General features: G+C 36.9%; 1 protein-coding gene across 1 annotated transcript in view; it reads left to right on the forward strand.

The window, feature by feature from the left end:
• Positions 1-20,603, forward strand: part of SPAG16 (sperm associated antigen 16) — a 925,123-nt gene that overhangs the window by 563,894 nt on the left and 340,626 nt on the right. The window contains exon 13 of the mRNA XM_055345436.1: positions 4,772-4,898. Within this exon, the coding sequence (XP_055201411.1) occupies positions 4,772-4,898 (127 nt within the window). The remainder of the gene's footprint in view (positions 1-4,771; positions 4,899-20,603) is intronic.

A 20,603-nucleotide genomic window follows, 5' to 3' on the forward strand; every position in this document is an offset into this window, starting at 1 on the left:
AATAAACCTAACCAGAGAGGTAGAGGGTTTGTCCGCTAAAAACTACAGAACACTTTTGAAGGAAATTGAGGAAGACATAAAGAGATGGGAAAACATTCCATAATCATGGATTGGAAGAATAACTATTATGAAAATGTCAATGCTACCCAGGGCAATTTACACGTTCAGTGCCATACCTATCGAAATACTATGGATTTTCTTTACAGAGTTGGAACAAATCATCTTAAGATTTGTATGGAATCAGATAAGACCCCGAATAGCCAGAGGAATATTGAAAAAGAAGACCAATGCCCAGGGCATCACAATGCCGGATTTCAAGCTGTATTCCAAAGCAGTCATCAAGACAGTATGGTAACAGCACAAAAACAGACACATAGATCAATGGAACAGAATAGAGAACCCAGAAATGGGCACTTAACTCTATGGTCAACTAACATTTGACAAAGCAGGAAAGAATATCCACTGGAAAAAGGACAGTCTCTTCAATAAATTGTCCTGGGAAAATTGGACAGCCACATGCAGAAAAATGAAACTGGACCAATCTCTTACACCATACACAAAGATAAACTCAAAATAGTTGAAAGATCTAAATATTAGACCAGAATCCATCAAAATCCTAGAGGAGAACACAGGCAACACCCTTTTTGAACTTGGCCACAGTAACTTCTTGCAAGATACACTCTGAAAGCAAGGGAAACAAAAGCAAAAATGAACTATTGAAACTTAAGATAAAAAGCACAGCAAAAGAAACAGTCCATAAAACTAAAAGACAACCTACAGAATGGGAGAAGATATTTGCAAATGACATATGAGATAAAGGGCTAGCATCCAAGATCTATAAAGAATTATCAAACTCAACACCCAAGAAACAAAAAATCCAATCATGAAATGGGCAAAAGACATGAACAGACATTTCTCCAAAGAAGACATACGCATGGCTGACAAGCACATGAGAAAATGCTCCGCATCACTTGCCATCAGGGAAATCAAATCAAAACCACAATGAGATACCACCTCACACCAGTGAGAATGGTGAAAATTAACAAGACAGGAAACAGCAAATGTTGGAGAGGATGCAGAGAAAGGGGAACCCTCTTGCACTGTTGGTGGGAATGCAAACTGGTGCAGCCACTATGGAAAACAGTGTGGAGTTTCCTCAAGAAGTTAAAAATAGACCTGCCCTATGACCCAGCAGTTGCACTACTGGTATTTACCCAAAAGATACTGATGTAGTGAAATGCTGGGACACCTGCACCCCAATGTTCACAGCAGCAATGTCAACAATAGCCAAACTGTGGAAGGAGCCTCAGTGTCCTTGGATAGATGAATGGATAAAGAAGATGTGATATATGTGTACAATGGAATATTCCTCAGCCATCAGAAGAGATGAATACCCACCAATGCTTTGATGTGGATGGAACTGGAGGGTATTATCCTAAGTGAAATAAGTCAATTGGAAAAGGACAATCATCATAGAGTTTAAATCATATGTGGAATATAAGAAATAATGAAAGGGATTATAAGGGAAAGGAGGGGGACTGAGTGGGAAAAATTAGAGAAGGAAACAAACCGAGAGAGACTCCTAACTCTAGGAAACAAAGGGTGGCAGAAGGGGAGGTAGGTGAGGAGGGTGGGATAACTGGATGTCAGGCACTGAGAAGGGCACTTGATGGGATGAGCACTGGGTGTTATACGTTGGCAAACTGAATTTAAATTTAAAAATGTAAAAAAAAAATCATAGTACTTTATATTTTCAAAAATTACAGAAGTGCTATTTTAAAATGTATTTTCTATAATAAAACATCAAAAGTGCTAAAGCATTCCATTATGATTTTATAAGATAGTACATACATATGAAATGTAGACTAAGAAATATTAGGAAGTAAATGAAGTAGAAAACATATATAAAAGCTTTTGATACTTCACACACACACAAATAAAAATAAACACAATTGAGACTTATAAAGAACAGCTGTGTAAAATGAAAAAATAAAGATCTAAGTATCATAGTCAAAATGTTAAATGTATAGGCAGAAAGAGACAAAATAAAAATAAAACATTGTTGGTGTTTCTAAAGAAGAAAAAAATGGAATAAATGGAAGAGAAAAAACTAAAGATACAGTGAAAGCAAATCATTCGTAGTTGGGCAGAGATGGGAAGAGAGATTAGGTTGTCCTCAGACTTTGCCCATGGTACAAAGAGTGGAATATTTCTTTACAAAAATTTGAGAACTGATGGAGTCAGGTATTATAGCCAGTCAAAATTCCTCTTGAAGTACCGAATGATCAAGAAAATGTAAAAAGTATGGGTGCAGAGGATTAATTTAAATATATATTAAATAAAAACTGGGAGGACGGAATGGGGGGCACTAAATAACTATGAGATTTGTGATGATTGACCAAATACGTGTCATGATTTTTGATGTTGTAATATTAACAATATGATTTTAAAGTTTTGGGAGGTTGGTAAAAGAAAAGTGGGAGGAATTATACATTTGTTCATTCCCTTTTTAAATTGTACTTTTCTATAAGTGAAAAAAATAAAAAATTTAATATTTTTGTCTTAATGTTAGGATGTCTTTTAGGGAATGATATCTCATAATAAATATTTACTTGATGGAGCAATGCCTTTAATTCTGCTTGTTTTGTTTTATGATTAAATTCTATATTACTGTTATTTCACTATTTTTTTTGAGTGAGAGAAAGAATATGAATGCAAGTAGAGGGAGTAGCAAAGAGAGAATCTTAAACAGATATCATGTTCAGTGTGGAGCCCAACACAGTGTGATCCCAAGATCATGACCTGCTCCAACATCAAGAGTCGCATGTTTAACTGACTGAGCCACCCAGATGCCCCAATAATTTACCACCTTAATAAAATAAATTCATACTTCTTATTTTTTGTAAACCTCTGTCTCTCCTTAGAACTATGGAGAACAATTACTGTTCTGGAACAATTATTCTAAGAGTTAAAGATGACTATTTCAATAGTGTGGGCTTTGGAGTATAAACCTTTAAAAAATGTTTTGTACTTATATTTTGGAAATCATTAGAAAATAGCAGATAAATTTTCTACAAAATCAATAATTCCTTAAAAATAAAAAAGTAATTTATTCCGTATGTTTTAGCACTAATCTCAAAAGAAAAACTATAATAAGTAAAATCCAAGCATATTTATTAATATCCAAATATATTTTCTTAAAGCACCGGGTATTAAATATTTTAAGCTTGTGAACCACGTGGTCTCTCTTAAAACTATGCAACTCTGCTATTGTAGTGGGAAAGCAGCAATAGGTATGTGTAAACAAATTGGCATATTCTACTTAAACAGTATTTGCAAAAATAGGACCATGGACCATGGTTTGTTGACCTCTGATATATATTGACACATATCATCAACTTTAATAATCAAACTACTATCAAGATCTCTCAGAAATATTGAGATAAAGACACAATTACAAAGTGGCCCTATTAATGAATTTATTAATTTTATTTCCTTGTTCCTGATATTAATATAATATTTAATCTTTATATAGAAAGTTTCCATAAAAGAGAGTGTCACTGAGTAACCCACATACATATTAACATACACATCAATCTTAGTATCTCTTCATTTTTTAAAAAATGCCAAAAATCAAGTAAGGAGGAACAAACTTTGCTCCGAACAGTTCTTAGATGCTGTACTGTTTGACTTCTTCCTTTCCCCTTTATATTTTCAAACTTTATATTTTCAAACTTCAAACTTTATATTTTCAAACTCAAAGTTTGAAATATAATTCAAATATAATTCATTCATTCAATGAATCTTAGAATGTTGTAGCTGGATTGGCACTCTCTGTACATCAAATTAAGTAATCTCATTCTCATAGGAAAGATTGCTGTCACTGATTGAGTAACTTGACCATGGTCACTCTGCTAGTTCTTGTCAAAGTTAGGATTGGAACTCAGTCTCCTAGCTCCCATTGCAGAGGTTTTCCCAGTACACCATACTAACCGAATATGACATGGCTTAAGCCAGAGAGAAGCCAATTGATCAGACCTTAACTAATTGGTTATCATATTGGAAATGTGCTTATATTGACTCCTGTGTTCTCATCATTATTAATTATCCTGCTTCTACTCTTTTCTATTTTAAAATAGGTTTGGAAAGTTCATTAAAAGCAATTAAGCATTACAAACAAGGAATAGTACTGCTCTGTATATATCCTGTTCATTAAAAAAAAATCCTTTGATAAATTGGCAAAAGGCAAAACTGGAGTTTTCTTTCCTTCTCAGTTATTTCTAATAGTTTAGATCAGTGGTTCTCAAACTTCACCATGCATCCAAAATACCTGGAAAAGTTTTAAACTACAGATTATTAAGCCCCAACCTCAGAGTTTCTGATTCAGCGGGTTTAGGATGAAGCCTAAACACTTATATTTCATTATTTTCTTTTCTTAGTATATTCCTTTATTAGATGGGAACAATTATTATGTAGTCCTTTCATGAGACAGAGTAAATGAACAGTATAAAGATGGCTTTACCAAGTGACTTTATAAACTGAAGTTAACTTAAATTTAGTCAGTTTTATGCTGCTAATTCTATATAGTGCTTAGGATAGAAGATGACTATAGAATTTCCCTTTAAAATGTGGTTCATGTACATTTTTGCCATTTATAAAACTACTTCATGCCTCAAGTACTTAAATTATCTTCATTAGCATTGTGTAGAGTTAGAAGAAACATTTAGGTGCTAACTCCTAAAACATGAACTCTTCGTTTCTCTCTATACAGTGAAAGATGCAGATGCACTTTGTACGGACATACAGATTCTGTGAACAGCATTGAGTTTTTTCCTTGCTCCAACACTCTTCTCACAGGTTCTGCAGATAAGTCCCTGTCTATATGGGATGCAAGAACAGTAAGCAAATTATCAACCTTTTTCTAGGTTTTAAGTCTAATCTTTCTTGGTCATTCTTTAGATACTGGATACAACTTATAAAATAATTGTGCAAGGGCATGGAGGATAAAAGAATGGTGGTAAGTTTCTATTTACAAGATCTTGCTTATATACTTTTATCCACCCTGCCTCCTAAATTTAAGAGTTATAAAAATAATGCAATTACTTCATAAGACATTAATTCAGCAATTACTTATTGACATAGAAACTCTGCTGGTATAGGGAATATGAAAGGGGAACACATAGTACTTCTCCTTAAGGGTCTTGTAGCAAAGAGAAACAGACTATCTTAATGCAGTGAGGTATGTTTTTAAATGGAAAGAATATATAAGGTACAGGAGGAAAGCAAGAACTATTATCTGCTTGAAAGACCATGGATGGATTCCAAGAGGAGTCTGTGCTTGAGCTTAGATGTGGACGATAAATAGGATATATCAGGTAGTCTTGAGAAGGGTGGATTCTGGGAACCAGTAGTGCATGTACAAAGGAGTAGGAATGTGAGACTGCAATAGCATATTGCAGGAATAATGAAATATATGAACAGAGCTTATGGAGGAAAAAAGATATGGCAGGCAAGAGTATACAAATAGGCAAGGACAAGATTGTAAAGTATCCGATTCAGGTTTTATAGTGTTTCAGAGGGAATCTATTAGAATGTGAAGGAATCAGGGTAGCATAATAAAATTTGCCTTTTATAAAGATTAATATAATATGGTAGTTGAGTAAGGGAGTCAGTTTTATTGAGGAAGCTGGTACAATAGGCTATGAGTGGATGGGAATTTGAACTGGGAGATTGCAAAAAAAAATAGAGGAGAATATATTAAATACAGGAGTTTTAACTCTCAGACTTTGTTCTTTTTAAAAGTATTTTATTTATTTGAGAGAGAAAGAGAGAACACAAGCTGGGAGGAAAGGCGGAGGGAGAAGGAAAAGCAGACTCCTCACTGAGCAGGGAGCCTGACCAGTGTGTGTGTGTGTGTGTGTGTGTGTGTGTGTGTGTGTGTATTGGGGGGGCACAGAGCTTAATCCTAGCACCCCGAGATCATGACCCAAGCTGAAGTCAGACATTTAACCAAGTGAACCACCCAGGCTCCCCAACTCTCAGAATTTGAAGAGTGACTGGAGGTAGAGATTATGGGTTATTGTATATAAGGTGACTAGCTGTGTCAGTTTGTCCAAGACTGAGCAATCTCCTGGGTTATGAGATTTTCAGTGTTGAAACTAGATAGTCCTAGGTCACTGTTGCTTTAACAGAAAAATAGATGTAAAGAAATGGGGACAGAAGATAGCAACTGGATTTTCTAAACACTTTGGATATGAAGATGAAAAGGAGAAAAGACTGTAGCTCTGGAATCAAAAACAAAGGATCCTCCTCTGTTCAGACAGCGAACAACATGCTTATTTGTGTAAAGAAGGAGCAAGGGGAGAGAAAGGGATTGAAGATGGAGGAAAGAAGAGCACACAGAGGTTTATTGAGCACAGCTTTTAGTAATTTGAGAAATGCCAAGATATGTAAAACAGAATCTCCATATCCTTTCTTAGCAACATTTAATGAGGATAACAAAGAAAACAAGGACTCCAGGAGACTATACAAAAAAAGAAGAAATATCCATAGTTTCTGATTCCTGGGTCACTGAAGAAATACAACTTAAAATTTCTCCCATTTATCTTCCCATATAAGACACATGACTAACATCAACAAAGGAATATGATGCTGAACATACAGATGGTGGGAATAGCAATCCGATTCAATTTGGTAGGCCCTATTTAGTCCTCTGAGACAAATCAATTTGGGATGAATAGAGAACAAGAAGTCCTCAGGTTCACACATTACAGAAAAGAAAAAAAAAAGCTACAAATGCCTTAGACATCAACTTCTGCTGAAGCAGAAGTCAAAAGGCACTGAGGGAAAAGAGTGTCAGACATGACTTAAGAATAAAATCAGAATGATTTGTTGGTGAGTACGTAGGTCCTGCAACCTCCTCTTTGCTTTAGAATAGCTTAGACTCTGATACCGCAGAGTTCACTCCTGCTAATGGAGCATCAATGGAAAAGCAAGATTTTCAAATGCATTTAGCCTAAATACTTAGATGTGAAGTGCATATAAAAGCAATTGGTAAAGGAAAACCCACAGAGAAAATATTAATTTAGCAGTGACCTAAATTTATGTTCATTTTCTCTTGATTTTAGGGGTTCACCCCTCCCCAAAAGTGCCATAACTGAGTATTCTCAGAAAACATGTCTCTTATTTTCTCTCATATGAAAAACTGAAGCACTAATGCTTGGAAGTAAAACTGTTCTTATTAAGAGAAGTTGCCTTGACATATCTGCCTTAAATGCACAGAGTTGTGTACTGATGATGACCTTCCTACCTGATGTTGCAAGCCCTTCTTGTATTGTTATTCCCCGTGCTATCTGTGAGAGCAGAAAAAAGAAATTCAGCACAGCACAGGGTCTTTAGGATACAGCAGCATAGCACTGACTTAGATGTATGTGCATAGAAAGGTTGTGAGTCCCAAAAGTATCTCTTTAATCCATATAAATATATATCTTAAATTGGTTTAATGGCAAATTAAAATTTATATTACTCTGCATGCTAGCTTTAAATTAATTAATACTAGAGGGCTTCTGGGTGGCTCAGTTGTTTAACATAGCAAGCCTCATCAGGGAGTCTGCAGGTCCCCTGCCACAGCAGATATGGACCTTGCAGGTATCTTGCAACAGGATCCTAATTCCCCTACTCTACTGCAGACTTAACCCCTCCATCTCTGTAGCAGGAGTTTTCTTTCTTTTTTTTTTTTTTGATTTTTTTTTTTATAAATTAATTTTTATTGGTGTTCAATTTACCAACATACAGAATAACACCCAGTGCTCATCCCGTCAAGTGTACCCCTCAGTGCCCGTCACTCATTCACCCCCACCCCTCACCCTCCTCCCCCTCCACCACCCCTAGTTCATTTCCCAGAGTTAGAAGTCTTTATGTTCTGTCTCCCTTTCTGATATTTCTCACACATTTCTTCTCCCTTCCCTTATATTCCCTTTCGCTATTATTCATATTCCCCAAATGAATGAGAACATACACTGTTTGTCCTTCTCCGGTTACTGTGGCCAAGTTCAAAAAGGGTGTTGCCTGAGTTCTTCTCTGGGATTTTGATGGAATCTTGTCTCACATTTAGATCTTTCATCTATTTTGAGTTTATCTTTGTGTATGGTGCAAGAGAGTGGTCCAGTTTCATTCTTCTGCATGTGGATGTCCAATTTTCCCAGCACCATTTATTGAAGAGACTGTCTTTCTTCTAGTGGATCGTCTTTCCTCCTTTATCGTATATTAGTTGAGCATAAAGTTCAGGGTCCACTTCTGGGTTCTCTGTTCTGTTCCATTGATCTATATGTCTGTTTTTGTGCCAGTACCACACTGTCTTGATGAACACAGCTTTGTAGTACAACCTGAAATCTGGCATTGTGATGCCCCCAGATATGGTTTTCTTTTTTTAAAATTCCCCTGGCTGTTTGGGGTCTTTTCTGATTCCACACAAATCTTAAAATAATTTGTTCTAAGTCTCTGAAGAAAGTCCATGGTATTTTGATAGGGATTGCATTATACGTGTAAATTGCCCTGGGTAACATTGACATTTTCACAATATTAATTCTGCCAATCCATGAGCATGGAATATTTTTCCATCTCTTTGTGTCTTCCTCAATTTCTTTCAGAAGTGTTCTGTAGTTTTTAGGGTATATTTTGAGAACCATTTGAATGGTAAATGGTTCTCCAACCTTTTATTTTCAGGTTGTAGGTGTCCTTCTGTCTAAAATGAGTCTCTTGTAGACAGCAAATAGATGGGTCCTGTTTTTTTATCCAGTCTGAAACTCTGCGCCTTTTGATGGGGTCATTAAGCCCATTCACGTTCAGAGTTACTTGAACTTCTTCTTAAAGGGGAGTTTTAAGAGTCCCCCTTAAAATTTCTTGCAGAGCTGGTTTGGAGGTCACATATTCTTTCAGTTCCTGCCTGTCTTGGAAGCTCTTTATCTCTCCTTCCATTTTGAATGAGAGCCTTGCTGGATAAAGTATTCTTGGTTGCATGTTCTTCTCATTTAGGACCCTGAATATATCCTGCCAGCCCTTTCTGGCCTGCCAGGTCTCTGTGGAGAGGTCTGCTGTTACCCTAATATTCCTCCCCATGAAAGTCAGGGACTTCTTGTCTCTTGCTGCTTTAAGGATCTTCTCTTTATCTTTGGAATTTGCAAGCTTCACTATTAGATGTCGAGGTGTTGAATGGTTTTTATTGATTTTAGGGGGGGATCTCTCTATTTCCTGGACCTGAATGCCTGTTTCCCTTCCCAGACCGGGAAAGTTTTCAGCTAGGATTTGTTCAAATACATATTCTGGCCCTCTGTCCCTTTCGGCGCCCTCGGGAACCCCAATTAAACGTAGGTTTTTCTTCCTTAGAGTGTCATTTATTTGCCTTAATCTGTCTTCATGGTCCCTTAATTGATTGTCTCTTTTTTCCTCAGTTTCCCTCTTTGCCATTAACTTGTCTTCTATGTCACTCACTCGTTCTTCCACCTCGTTAACCCTCGTCGTTAGGACTTCTAGTTTGGATTGCATCTCATTCAATTGATTTTTAATTTCTGCCTGATTGGATCTAAATTCTGCAGTCATGAAGTCTCGTGAGGCCTTAATGCTTTTTTTCTAGAGCCACCAGTAGCTGTATAATGGTGCTTCTGAATTGGCTTTCTGACATTGAAGTGTAATCCAGATTTTGTAACTCTGTGGGAGAGAGGGCTGTTTCTGATTCTTTCCTTTGAAGTGAGGTTTTCCTTCTAGTCATTTTGCTCAGTGCAGAGTGGCCAAAAACAAGTTGTATTGGAACACGGGGGAGTATCACTGGTCCCTCTAGCTGGTCTTCTGGGGGAGGGGCCTGCTGTGCTGATTCTCAGGTGTTAGCACTTGGGGGAGCTGCTCTACCCCTGCCTGCTGCAGGGCTCAGCGGGGGTTGTTTACCCCGTGGGGCCCCAGGAGGATCAGCCGCAGTTGCTATGGCAACTCTGGAAGCCTGGATTCAGCCTCGCAGGAACTACAGGGCTCGGGGCTCTCGGTTCTCCGTCCGCAGGGCCTGGAGGCTCCGGGGCGGGGCCGCTGATCTGCTCAGCTCGGGGCAGGAGCGTCCTTGCTGTCCTGGGCCCTCCCGGCCTCTGCCAGTCCCGAGGGAGGCCGGATCCTGGGCTGTGTCCCGGCGCCCTGTGCTCCGGGGCCTGCGCTGGTGGATTCGCGCTCCCGCCCCGCAGCCCCCTCCCTGGAGCCGCTCCCGAGCCCCTCCGAGCTGCTCCGGTCGGTCCCTCCGTGCGCGCTGCAGCCCTTAGGGAGCTCGGCGCACTCTCCTGCGCTCGCAGGTGTCTGTTAGTGTCCCCGGGAGCCCGAGAGCATCCCCGCCCTCCTGGGTCCTGCTCCACCTCCCTGCGAGCCCCTTTCCGCCTGCCCGGGAAGGTTGGTGCAGCTCCTGCTCCTCCGGGACGGGGCTCTCCTGTCCTGGGGACACTCGCCCCGGCCTCAGCCCGGCTCCTCGCGGGGCCCCTCCCCCTCGGAGGCCTTTTGTTCCTTTATTTCTTTTTCCCCGTCTTCCTACCTTGATAGAAGCGCGAACTCTTCTCACTGTAGCATTCCAGCTGGTCTCTCTTTACATCTCAGGCCGAATTCGTAGATTTTCAGGATGGTTTGAAGGTTATCTAGGTAATTTGGTGGGGACAGGTGATTTGGGGACCCTGCTCTTCCGCCATCTTGCCCCTCCTCCTGTAGCAGGAGTTTTCTAAAGCAGCTCCAGATCTCCTCCCATAATAGACCTGCACAAACCTGCTAACACCACATGCCCTATCCCTGTATTCTCTAGTGGACCTGCCCCCTCCAAAGGTCCTTGGCCAAAGCCCATCCAAACTGCTGTCATAAGTCAGGCAGTGTGCAAGTAGCCCTGAAGGGGTCAGAACCACTCCAAAGTGACTCCTGTCCCAGGGAGAACACACCACACACACAAGTCCAACTGTGGCCCCAGCAGTGGTCTTCAGGAAGACATCTGGTGTAAGTGTAGGCCCTACCCACCAATAAAAGCATCTGACTCTTGATTTCAGCTCCAGTCATGATCTCAGAGCCCTAAGATTGAGCCCTGCATCAGGCTCTGGGCTCAATGGGAAGACTGCAGCAGATTCTCTCTCTCCCTCCCTCTGCCCCTACCCCTGTTTGTGTGTTCATGCACACACACACCCTCTCTCCTAAATAAAGAAATAAATCTGGGGATCCCCGGGTGGTGCAGCGGTTTGGCGCCTGCCTTTGGCCCAGGGCGTGATCCTGGAGACCTGGGATCGAATCCCATGTTGGGCTCCTGGTGCATGGAGCCTGCTTCTCCCTCTGCCTGTGTCTCTGCCTCTCTCTCTTTCACTGTGTGCCTATCATAAATAAATAAAAAAATTAAAAAAATAAATAAATCTTAATAAATAAATTTCTAAAAGTTAATTAATAAAATCAATGAAAAGTTAATTAAAATATTTTGATGTAAATTAAATGTCATTCATAAATAATAGTAAATGCATCATTGATGAGAAATAAAATTAATCCAATGAGTTTACTTCCTGAAAACATTTTCTTTTTTTTTTGAAAACATTTTCAAAACAGATGGTAAAGTATATATATTTAAATTGATATTTTGTAATATAGAATTAGGATGTAAACCAAAGGGAAATTCACTTATTTTGTTATTAATAATTAAACAATACAAGTTATGAACCAAAGTATTAATATGAAAATCTACAAGTAATATATTGATGTAGGAGCGAGTTAGGGGCAGACAGGGCTAGGCAGAGAAAGATAAGGAAAGGTCCCAGAGTCAGGCTCCTACCCACTCCAAGATAACAGAGATAAGACAGTAAAAACAGAAAAATAAACCTGGCTCCCTAGCTCCAAAGCATTAGAGAGTATCCCCCTATAAGGGCTACTAAGTAATCACAGAAATCCCAGATGTAAAGAAATGTTATGGAGGTGATATTAACCAGAGAGAAGTGAACTGGTTGTTTGTGCTCATGATATTTACAAAAAAAAAAAATATCTTGTTTGTTACATGTCCACCATGTTTCTTTTAAATATAGACATGATATTTACAAATCCACCCTGATATTGACAAGAAATTTACCAAGCTCCCTGGTCAGTTTCCTATAAAAGACCATAAAAATCTCCTGTGGCAACCCTATCTTGACCCCTCTCACATTTGAGAGCTTTCTTTGTATCTCTGCTTAATAAACTTCTATGGCTTTGCTCACTTTCTGTTGTCAGTGAGATTCATTCTTCAACTCTATGAGACAAGAACCAAGCTCTCCTGTATCAATACAGCAACAACTTTAGAATTAAACAGAATGGTTTTACTAACGTTATATTAGGCAGTTCCAGTGATTTTGTTTCAGATCCATCTCACTTATTTAAAACACAAAACCTTGAAAAACAGATTTTAAAAAATTACAGCTTTTTATTTATTTTTACAGCTTTTTAAAAGTACATGTTATATGTTGTGACTCTCATATGAAATTATTAGCTCTATGAACCATCCTGATAGTTCATGAAGGAGTTAAAGAAGAAATGTATTTTTGTAGTTGAATATTAAGAGCTATTAAAAAAACAGGGTAGCTATAGTTTCTTGGATGTGAGAATAAAAACTACACAACATTTCAATATGGATGGCATTGTTTGGACTTGTAACATGAACCTCATCTGTAGTGTGCCCGTGTACTTCTTCTTTATAACTTTTAGAGTGTGTGTTAATTCCTTGATAAATGATAAACTGTCTGATTATACTGAAAGTCTGAGCCTAAAGGGAGATGAATGACTTCCTTCTCTTCTTAGTAAAGCAAGGACAGTCCATTTTGTCACCTCAATGTGATCAATTACTATTGAGACATCCTCTAAAATATCTTCTGATGAAACATGAAAATGACCAGTGGATTATATTCCTATAAATTAATTTTAAACCTCTTTCTCCCATTTCCAAACATATACTAGTCTTAAATCATTAACCTAATCTAACAGCTTATTGTCAAAGATAATGAATGTAGAGACCTCTGAGTCAGTCTCTAAGTCAACCGGACAGATCAGCTCTGAATTTTGTGGGGATGAGGAGACGGATATAAATCTCTATAATTACCAAATGGAGGCTGTTAAGTAGCCTGCAGTTTGAAAACTCATGAACTTGCTCTGTTTTATAGGACTACATGCAGAAAGTATTCTTTCCCTCGAAGTTATGAAACAGTGAAGTTTTTTTTATTAAAATTGAAAAATAAGATTGTAACATTGCCAGAAAATGATGTATAATATAGGACATTTAATGAAAACTTACAATGCCCTCTCAAAAAGTGACGTGAAAAAAAAATCCCAACATACATCAGTAATTTGGAAGCCCATTTAAAATAAATGGCATGAGATTATTAGTCATTCACAAATCTAATGAAAACATTAAGCTGTCTGATTATTTTTAAAGAATGTGATCACTGTATAGCAAAACATAGAATAGGATGAGTAATATGTCTCTGAGTTGTTCAGAGCTGGCCTGGCAACAGGCAGAGTCTCTTGTGATGAATCAGACACAGAGAGTTTGTGGCCAGGATGCCTTTGGTGGCTATGCCTTGACCCCTAGACTAACTGCAGGCTCTTATCCAGCATACAATGTTGTCCTGACTTAGCTTTAGCCAAAATACCCAGTAACTGGTCACTGTGAATTTGGATAAAGTAGGGAAGCTAGAAACTCACCAAAAAACCTTTTACTTTTAAGTCCTGTCTGGTGCCTAGCCCATTGTCAACTCCGTAGTTTAACCTGTACCCTGCATACACGTGTCGGTTTCCCCAGATGGAAGCTGGTGAATTCTCAGAGGAGACTTGCATTATTCAGAAGCTAGATTGGGAAAGTAAATGCAAAGCTTGCACCTTCTTTCTCTAGGTTTTATTCCTCAGGCACTTTCAATTTAGTAATCTTTATTGAAGATCTTTGTGCCCGACAAAACCCTAGGTTCTGGATTGTTGACTGTGACAGAGTCCCTGCCATTAGTGAGCACATCATCTACTAATTGCTATGCAGTGGTAATAAAGATATATATATATATATATATATATATATATATATATATATACACACACACACACACACACAAAGACAAGTTATTTTAAAATACTGTAGTTATTGTTGTATATAACTATAGCTTTGGGGTTTTGTGTGTTTGTTTTTCACAAAAGCTCACTATTCCAAGATGTGATTTTATGGCTAATACTGATCGGATGCCTCCTATGTGCCATCACTCTACCTGCATCATCTATGTAATGCTTACTGGAATTAACATCATTGTCTATATTAGAAATTGAAAAAACAAAAGCTTAAAGGAGTAGAATATGTTGCCCAAGGTCAGCCAATTGGCCAGTGGCAGAATCAAGAAGCAGGCTTACTCTCCAACCTCAACTCTGTATTATTATTTTGTGGCGTCTAATTTTTGTTGGTTCTCACTGAAAATTAGAATAGTGTTAAAATGACATTTCAAGGAGAAACAGTGATTTAATATGCCTATATTTCCCAAAATATTAGGTTACCACAGTAATTCAGTAATTCACAAGTCAGATCTATTGCGAGGATTTAGCAACCATCAGAGCTGCAAATGATGCCTCACAGATAAAAAAAAAAAAAAAAAACTCTAAGGGAAAAAGTGCCTGGTCTGTAGCTATCAACCTGGATACTGGATGTTTAAATTCATCCACCATTTATGCAAAGGCATTTTTGTTAAAATTTTGCTAGGCATTTTTCTCATCCTGAAGTTGATTGATTGCCCTTATAAACTAATCAGAAGTTCTCAGATACAGGCAATGTGGTACAAACAGATATATTTGAGAAAATAAATGTATTCAGTTGTGTTTCTATAGAATCCTGGGTTTACATCCCGAATTATCTTGTCGTTATATCAGACAGTATAGCACAGTAGTAGTACACATTCTGACTAGATTCAAACTCAAATTCTGCTGCTTACTAGTAGTGCAGTATGGCCATAATTGTCTAAAATCTTTGTGCCTCGATTTCCTCATTTGTGAAATGTAGATGGTAGTAGTACCTATCACGTAAAGGTATGATGGGGATTAAATGACTAATCGTAAGTGCTTAGAGGATTGACTAATATAATAACGTAATATATTTCAGAGATTCTTATAACAGCTGATATAGTTGTTTAGTTGTTTACCTACTCATATTTGTCTGTCATGTAACTGTGAGCTTTCTTTAATTTTGCAATTGTTGGCAAACAGAGGCTCAGTAGATTTTGGAAGGAAGAGAGGGAAGGGGGAAAAAAACATTCATCAGATTTTTTTTTTATTCCAGAAAGCATTTTACTTGAAAAATCCACTGTTTTCTAAAGACTAAAAACTAAGTATTTTAACACACAATTAAAAAAATCACATATTAAAGAAGTTAATTAATTTATTTAATTTTAAATCTGATTACACTAAGATTTCAAAAGATTGTACTTTAACTCCTAAAATGCTGTGTTTCTTTATATATCTCATCCACAACACATAAAATCTTTGCATACATATCACAAATATATCGTTCTTTTTTTCTCTTATCTTTTTGGTTAACAAAAATAGCATTACAGTGGCCAGCAGTGGAAAGACTAGAGACTTTTGTATATAGGTTCCAGGCTTTGAAAAAAATGTCATATTTCAATAGAAACAATGATTATGTGTTTCTAACTGAAACATACAGATCAGTTTTATGCCATTATTTCAGTTCTGTAAGTTAGAGGTAACTCCTTCATACTTCATGTAGTTTATTTACATTTAATCTAATAAAGATGTAAAGTTGTGGTGTATGTGGGCATAACAATAAGTAACATCTCTAACCAATTCCTTAGAAAAAGTTAAATATTCTCAATAACACCTTACTCTTGTCATGACTAAGGCACCCCTTTACTTTGTCTTTTATATTGAATTGTCTGGATTGGATTGCATTCTAGTGTTGGAGAGACCAATCCAAAAGAAAAATACCAGATATTAAAAACTTATCCTTTGAATAAAAATAACAGGAGCCTAACCTCAAAAGCTTTTCCCCATATGCTTACTCAATTTTTATTCATTGCTGAAATGGTAATCTGTATCAATTTGAAAGTATGTTATTAGTAGAGATATTATTATCTAGGAGTGTATGATATTTAGGTACAGACAATTCATTTCTTGTGTTCCTTAGTAATAGCTATAATAAGAATAGCTAGTGTTTATTTTGTTAGGTAGATTCGACACATGATTTAAACATCATAAACAATTATTGCATGTTAGAAACTATGTTCACCATATTATAGATGAAGACAATGACTATCAGAGGTGTTTAAGTTTTTCAGAGGTCCACACCTTGGGCACCTGCGTGGTTCAATCCATTAAGCATCTACCTTCAACTGAGGTCATGGTCCCAGGGTCCTGGGATCAAGTCCTGCAGTGAGCTCCCTGCTCAGGTAGAGGGAGTCTGCTTCTCCTTCTACCCTCCCTCCCTGCTAGTGATCCCTCTCTCATGTTATCTATCTCTTGAATAAATATATAAAAACAAAGGTCCACAGCTATAAGTGGTGGTCTTAAGATTGCAACCCTGGGACATCTGGGTGGCATAACTGGTTAAGCATCAGATTCTTGGTTCTGGCTCTGGTCGTGATCTCAGTATTGTGAGATTGAGCCCTGTGTTGGGCTCTGCACTCAGCACAGAGTCTGCTTGAGAGTCTCTCCCCCTCTCCTTTTGCCCTCTTGTTCTCTCTCTCTCTCTCTCTCTCTCTCTCTCTCTCTCTATCTCTCTCAAATAAATCTTAAAAAAATAATAAAAGATTGTGATCCTGTTCCTTCTGGCATGAAAGGCCATGTCCCTTAACTGCTACAAATTATCTCTGTTATTTAATGACATTAACAAAACTTGGTTATTGAAAGGCATTTGTAAACATCTATGACACTGAGTATGGTAGTGTCCCAATAAAATGAATACCTGTAAATCTAATTCAGCTTCATCACCTTGCTTCCTTTATTATAATATATTTTCTTAGGAAAGAGTAAGAATAAAATTATTTAGTTATCCTTGTATGTATCCCTGTATATCCTTGTAAAAATTTATATAACATATTCCAAAGTTAAACAGAGATTTTTCTTTCATTTCTCTTTGAATAATATAAATGACTGTTTCTTACTTTTATTCATATTGCCAGTGAAATTATACGGATAGATGATTGTTGGGAAGTTAAAGCCAAAGAAGAGGCATGAATGTCATCTTTTTTAGATGTGATAGAACCTAGATATGGTCTCTTGGAAAAAAAAATTTCAGAGGGAGGCCTATTTGAATTCAGTAGGTCCTATAGGATTTTCCTGTAAGAATATTGAGGACACCTTAATCATAGAGCTTGTTTGACCAAAAGTAAATCCCAGTGTATTGCCTCTACCCTTTTTGCCTTGACTACTCTGTAGAGAAAATGTAGATTTCTAAGTCTAATAGAATGGAGTTTGAATCCAGATTTTGTCACTTTCTAGTTGTATCTAGTAAGGCATGGTGTTCAACACCTGTAAAGTTCAGTATTTTCTTTTTACACATAAATAATAATTAAATCACAACGTTAACACTGGGAATATGTATTTTGAAGTCAAAAATGAAGCTTTTTCCCTTGATTGGTAGCTAAGAATGCTAGTGGCAAGTCTTCTCATGATTTGCAGTTCTGTCTTTTTGGTTGATGAGTTAAATGGTGCTTAATGAAATTGAACAATTGCACTGCAGATTACTTTACCCAGTGTTTTGTCTGTCACTTTCAAGAACTCAGTGACTGTAATTCATTGCATCAATTTGTAATTCCACCATCCCTGTGGTGTTTGTTTGACCTATCCTGCTTGTAGTCCCCTAATTTCACTTTAACATATAGAAATTACTTGGGAATAATCTTGTCACTTGTTATTTATTCTTTTATACATTCAACCTATTAAAGCGTCAATAATGATGACTTGGCTGTACTTCAAGATAGTCTTAACTTTGAATTAATTGTAGCACTACATCTTAATTATAATTTTTAGGTACCATTGATGAAACTAGAAATTAAATGCAGCATTTTTTGGCAAGTGTTTCTGGCATCCTACTGTGGTTGTGATCAGTGTAAGGTAAAGCTACACTTCTTGTTATGTAGAGAAATTATTAACAGTTAGTTAAAATGCATTTCTAATGGATAATCATGAACACTCCATATAATCATTTTTTGACCATTAGTTATACTCAGGCCTTTTATTACTTTACTACCTAGCATCCAAGAAACATTCTCATCTGGGGAAAAGCTAGCAATGTATGAAATTTGGCATGAGGCCAGACTGAAAAGTTCTTTCTTGTTTGTCTGTTTTTGTTCTTGTTCATTTTTGTTAGTTTGTTTTTGTGGCTGCTGGGAAGTTAGCAAATGGGCATGCCTTTCTAGAACTTTGAATTTGGAGAGAATAATGCAGAGGCAGAGGACCAAGTAGGAAATTGCAGTTGAAGTATTTTTGAGAGTCCCTAATTAGAGGAAGTGTCTTAGCCAGATTCTCAGAAATTTTACAATGTTTAATATTACTTAGTTGCTTTAGTTCTTACAATTTTTTTAGCAAACTAATTTTTTTTCTCTTTTGGGGGAATGATGGGTAGTAGTTAGCAAAATAAATTTCTGTTGCTTATGTTCATGAATCCTAAAGGATACACACATCAAAACCCAAATAATTCCAAATTATTAAAGGTAGCTTATTAGATACTGAATGAATATAATTAGAAAGCACAAATCAACAATGAAAAGGAACCCATGAACCATAGCACTTATGAAGACTTATAAACCGAAGGAAAACATTTACTTTACTACTTGAGCATATGTTTGTATGTATGTTCATCCTAAATTACTTATGGGTCAAAGAGTAACAGCATCTTAAAATTATAATGAGGAATTTATGAGCAACAACAACTCAAAAATATACTTAGGAAAAAGTTATAGTGTTAAATGGTTTTATTACTGCTCAAGAAAGCCTGAAAATAAAACGTCACTTTACAATATTAGGAATACTGCAATGAAATTAACTAAAATAGCGGTTAGAAAATAATAAAGACTAAAGAATAACCTAATGGGGGAGGAGAAAATAGAATTTGTTGATCTAAAACCTGCTTCTTTGCAAAGTCATTAACAAACCGTCTTTAGACCTGTTTTGTCTTTGTCTCACTATTATTTATCATTTTACTATTTCAGTAACATAGAAAAAAATAGATTAAAAGATAACTTTTTCCAGAAATCTATTTGGAAAATCCTAAAAAACGAAGAACTAATTAAAATGTCATAAAGGTAGTCCAGCACAATTAAATTAAGACAGTAGGTGTCCTCTTTGCTGGCAAAACAAAAACAAAAGTTAAAAAATGAAAATTCACCGCATAAAACATATACTCCATAAACAAAGTTTTTGTGTCAGATATAAGAATAAAACTTATAGGGGGACCCCTGGGTGGCTCAGTGGTTTAGTGCCTGCCTTTGGCCCAGGGCGCAATCCTGGAGTCCTGGGATCGAGTCCCACGTCGGGCTCCCAGCATGGAGCCTGCTTCTCCCTCCTCCTGTGTCTCTGCCTCTCTCTCTCTCTCTCTCTCTCTCTCTCTCTCTCTCTCTCTCTCTCATAAATAAATAAATCTTTAAAAGAAAAAGAATAAAAATTATATTTTTATTTATATTTAGGTAAATAAATGTTGACATGCATGTAAGGACATGCCAAGTTCTTTGATCAAGAGTGACAAACATACCACTTAACTACTTTATAAAGTTATAGGTTTAATGAATTCTAAGGAAGATCCTGATAACTTTTTTGTTTTTGGTGTTTTGGGAAATTGACAAACTGATTATAATCTTCATATCTGGAAGAGCATTTGATAAAACTGAGAAAACAACAACAAAGATTGATAAGGAAAACTAGTGTACTAGGTTTTAAACTAAAATTAAAAATTACAATGAAATATAAAACTAAAGAAAGATTGATAACTCAATGAAAGAGAACATAAAGCTATGAAACAGATCCTAACTATGTAGTATACAACATAAAAGCTTAATCCCAAAAGGGAAATCTCCTTGAGTCTTCTTTAAGGAATCATCTTTATTTTCATTTTTTCCTTTCAGCCTTTCCCCATTTTGGTTTGTTGTTGCTGATTCCCAAATCCCTGTCTATCTAAAGGCTGGGTATCTTTGGACTTTGGATATCTGGTTAAAGTTCCATCTACTTCAAGGGGGAGTTATGCCACAGTTCAATTGATTCTTGCTTTTTAATCTTTTTTACTACAAAAGTAAGATTTTGTTCAATATAGAAAATGTGGACTTTTCAAAAATACTAAAAGCAACCCTAAAGGTGACTAATTATACAATTTTACTATTATAACCTTTCAGATTTTTAAATGCTATAGATATTGTTTAAATTAAAATTCCTACATCCCGGACGCCTGGGTGGCTCAGTGGTTGAGCATCTGTCTTTGGCACAGGTCCTGGTCTCAGTGCCAGGATTGAGTCCCACATTGGGCTCCCTGTGAGGAGCCTTCTTCATCCCTCAGTCAGTGTCTCTGCCTCTCTCTGTGTCTCTCATGAATAAATAAATAAAATCTTTAAAAACTA

The sequence above is a fragment of the Nyctereutes procyonoides genome, unplaced genomic scaffold (assembly GCF_905146905.1).
Source record: "Nyctereutes procyonoides isolate TBG_1078 unplaced genomic scaffold, NYPRO_anot_genome, whole genome shotgun sequence".
Lineage (NCBI taxonomy): Eukaryota > Metazoa > Chordata > Mammalia > Carnivora > Canidae > Nyctereutes > Nyctereutes procyonoides.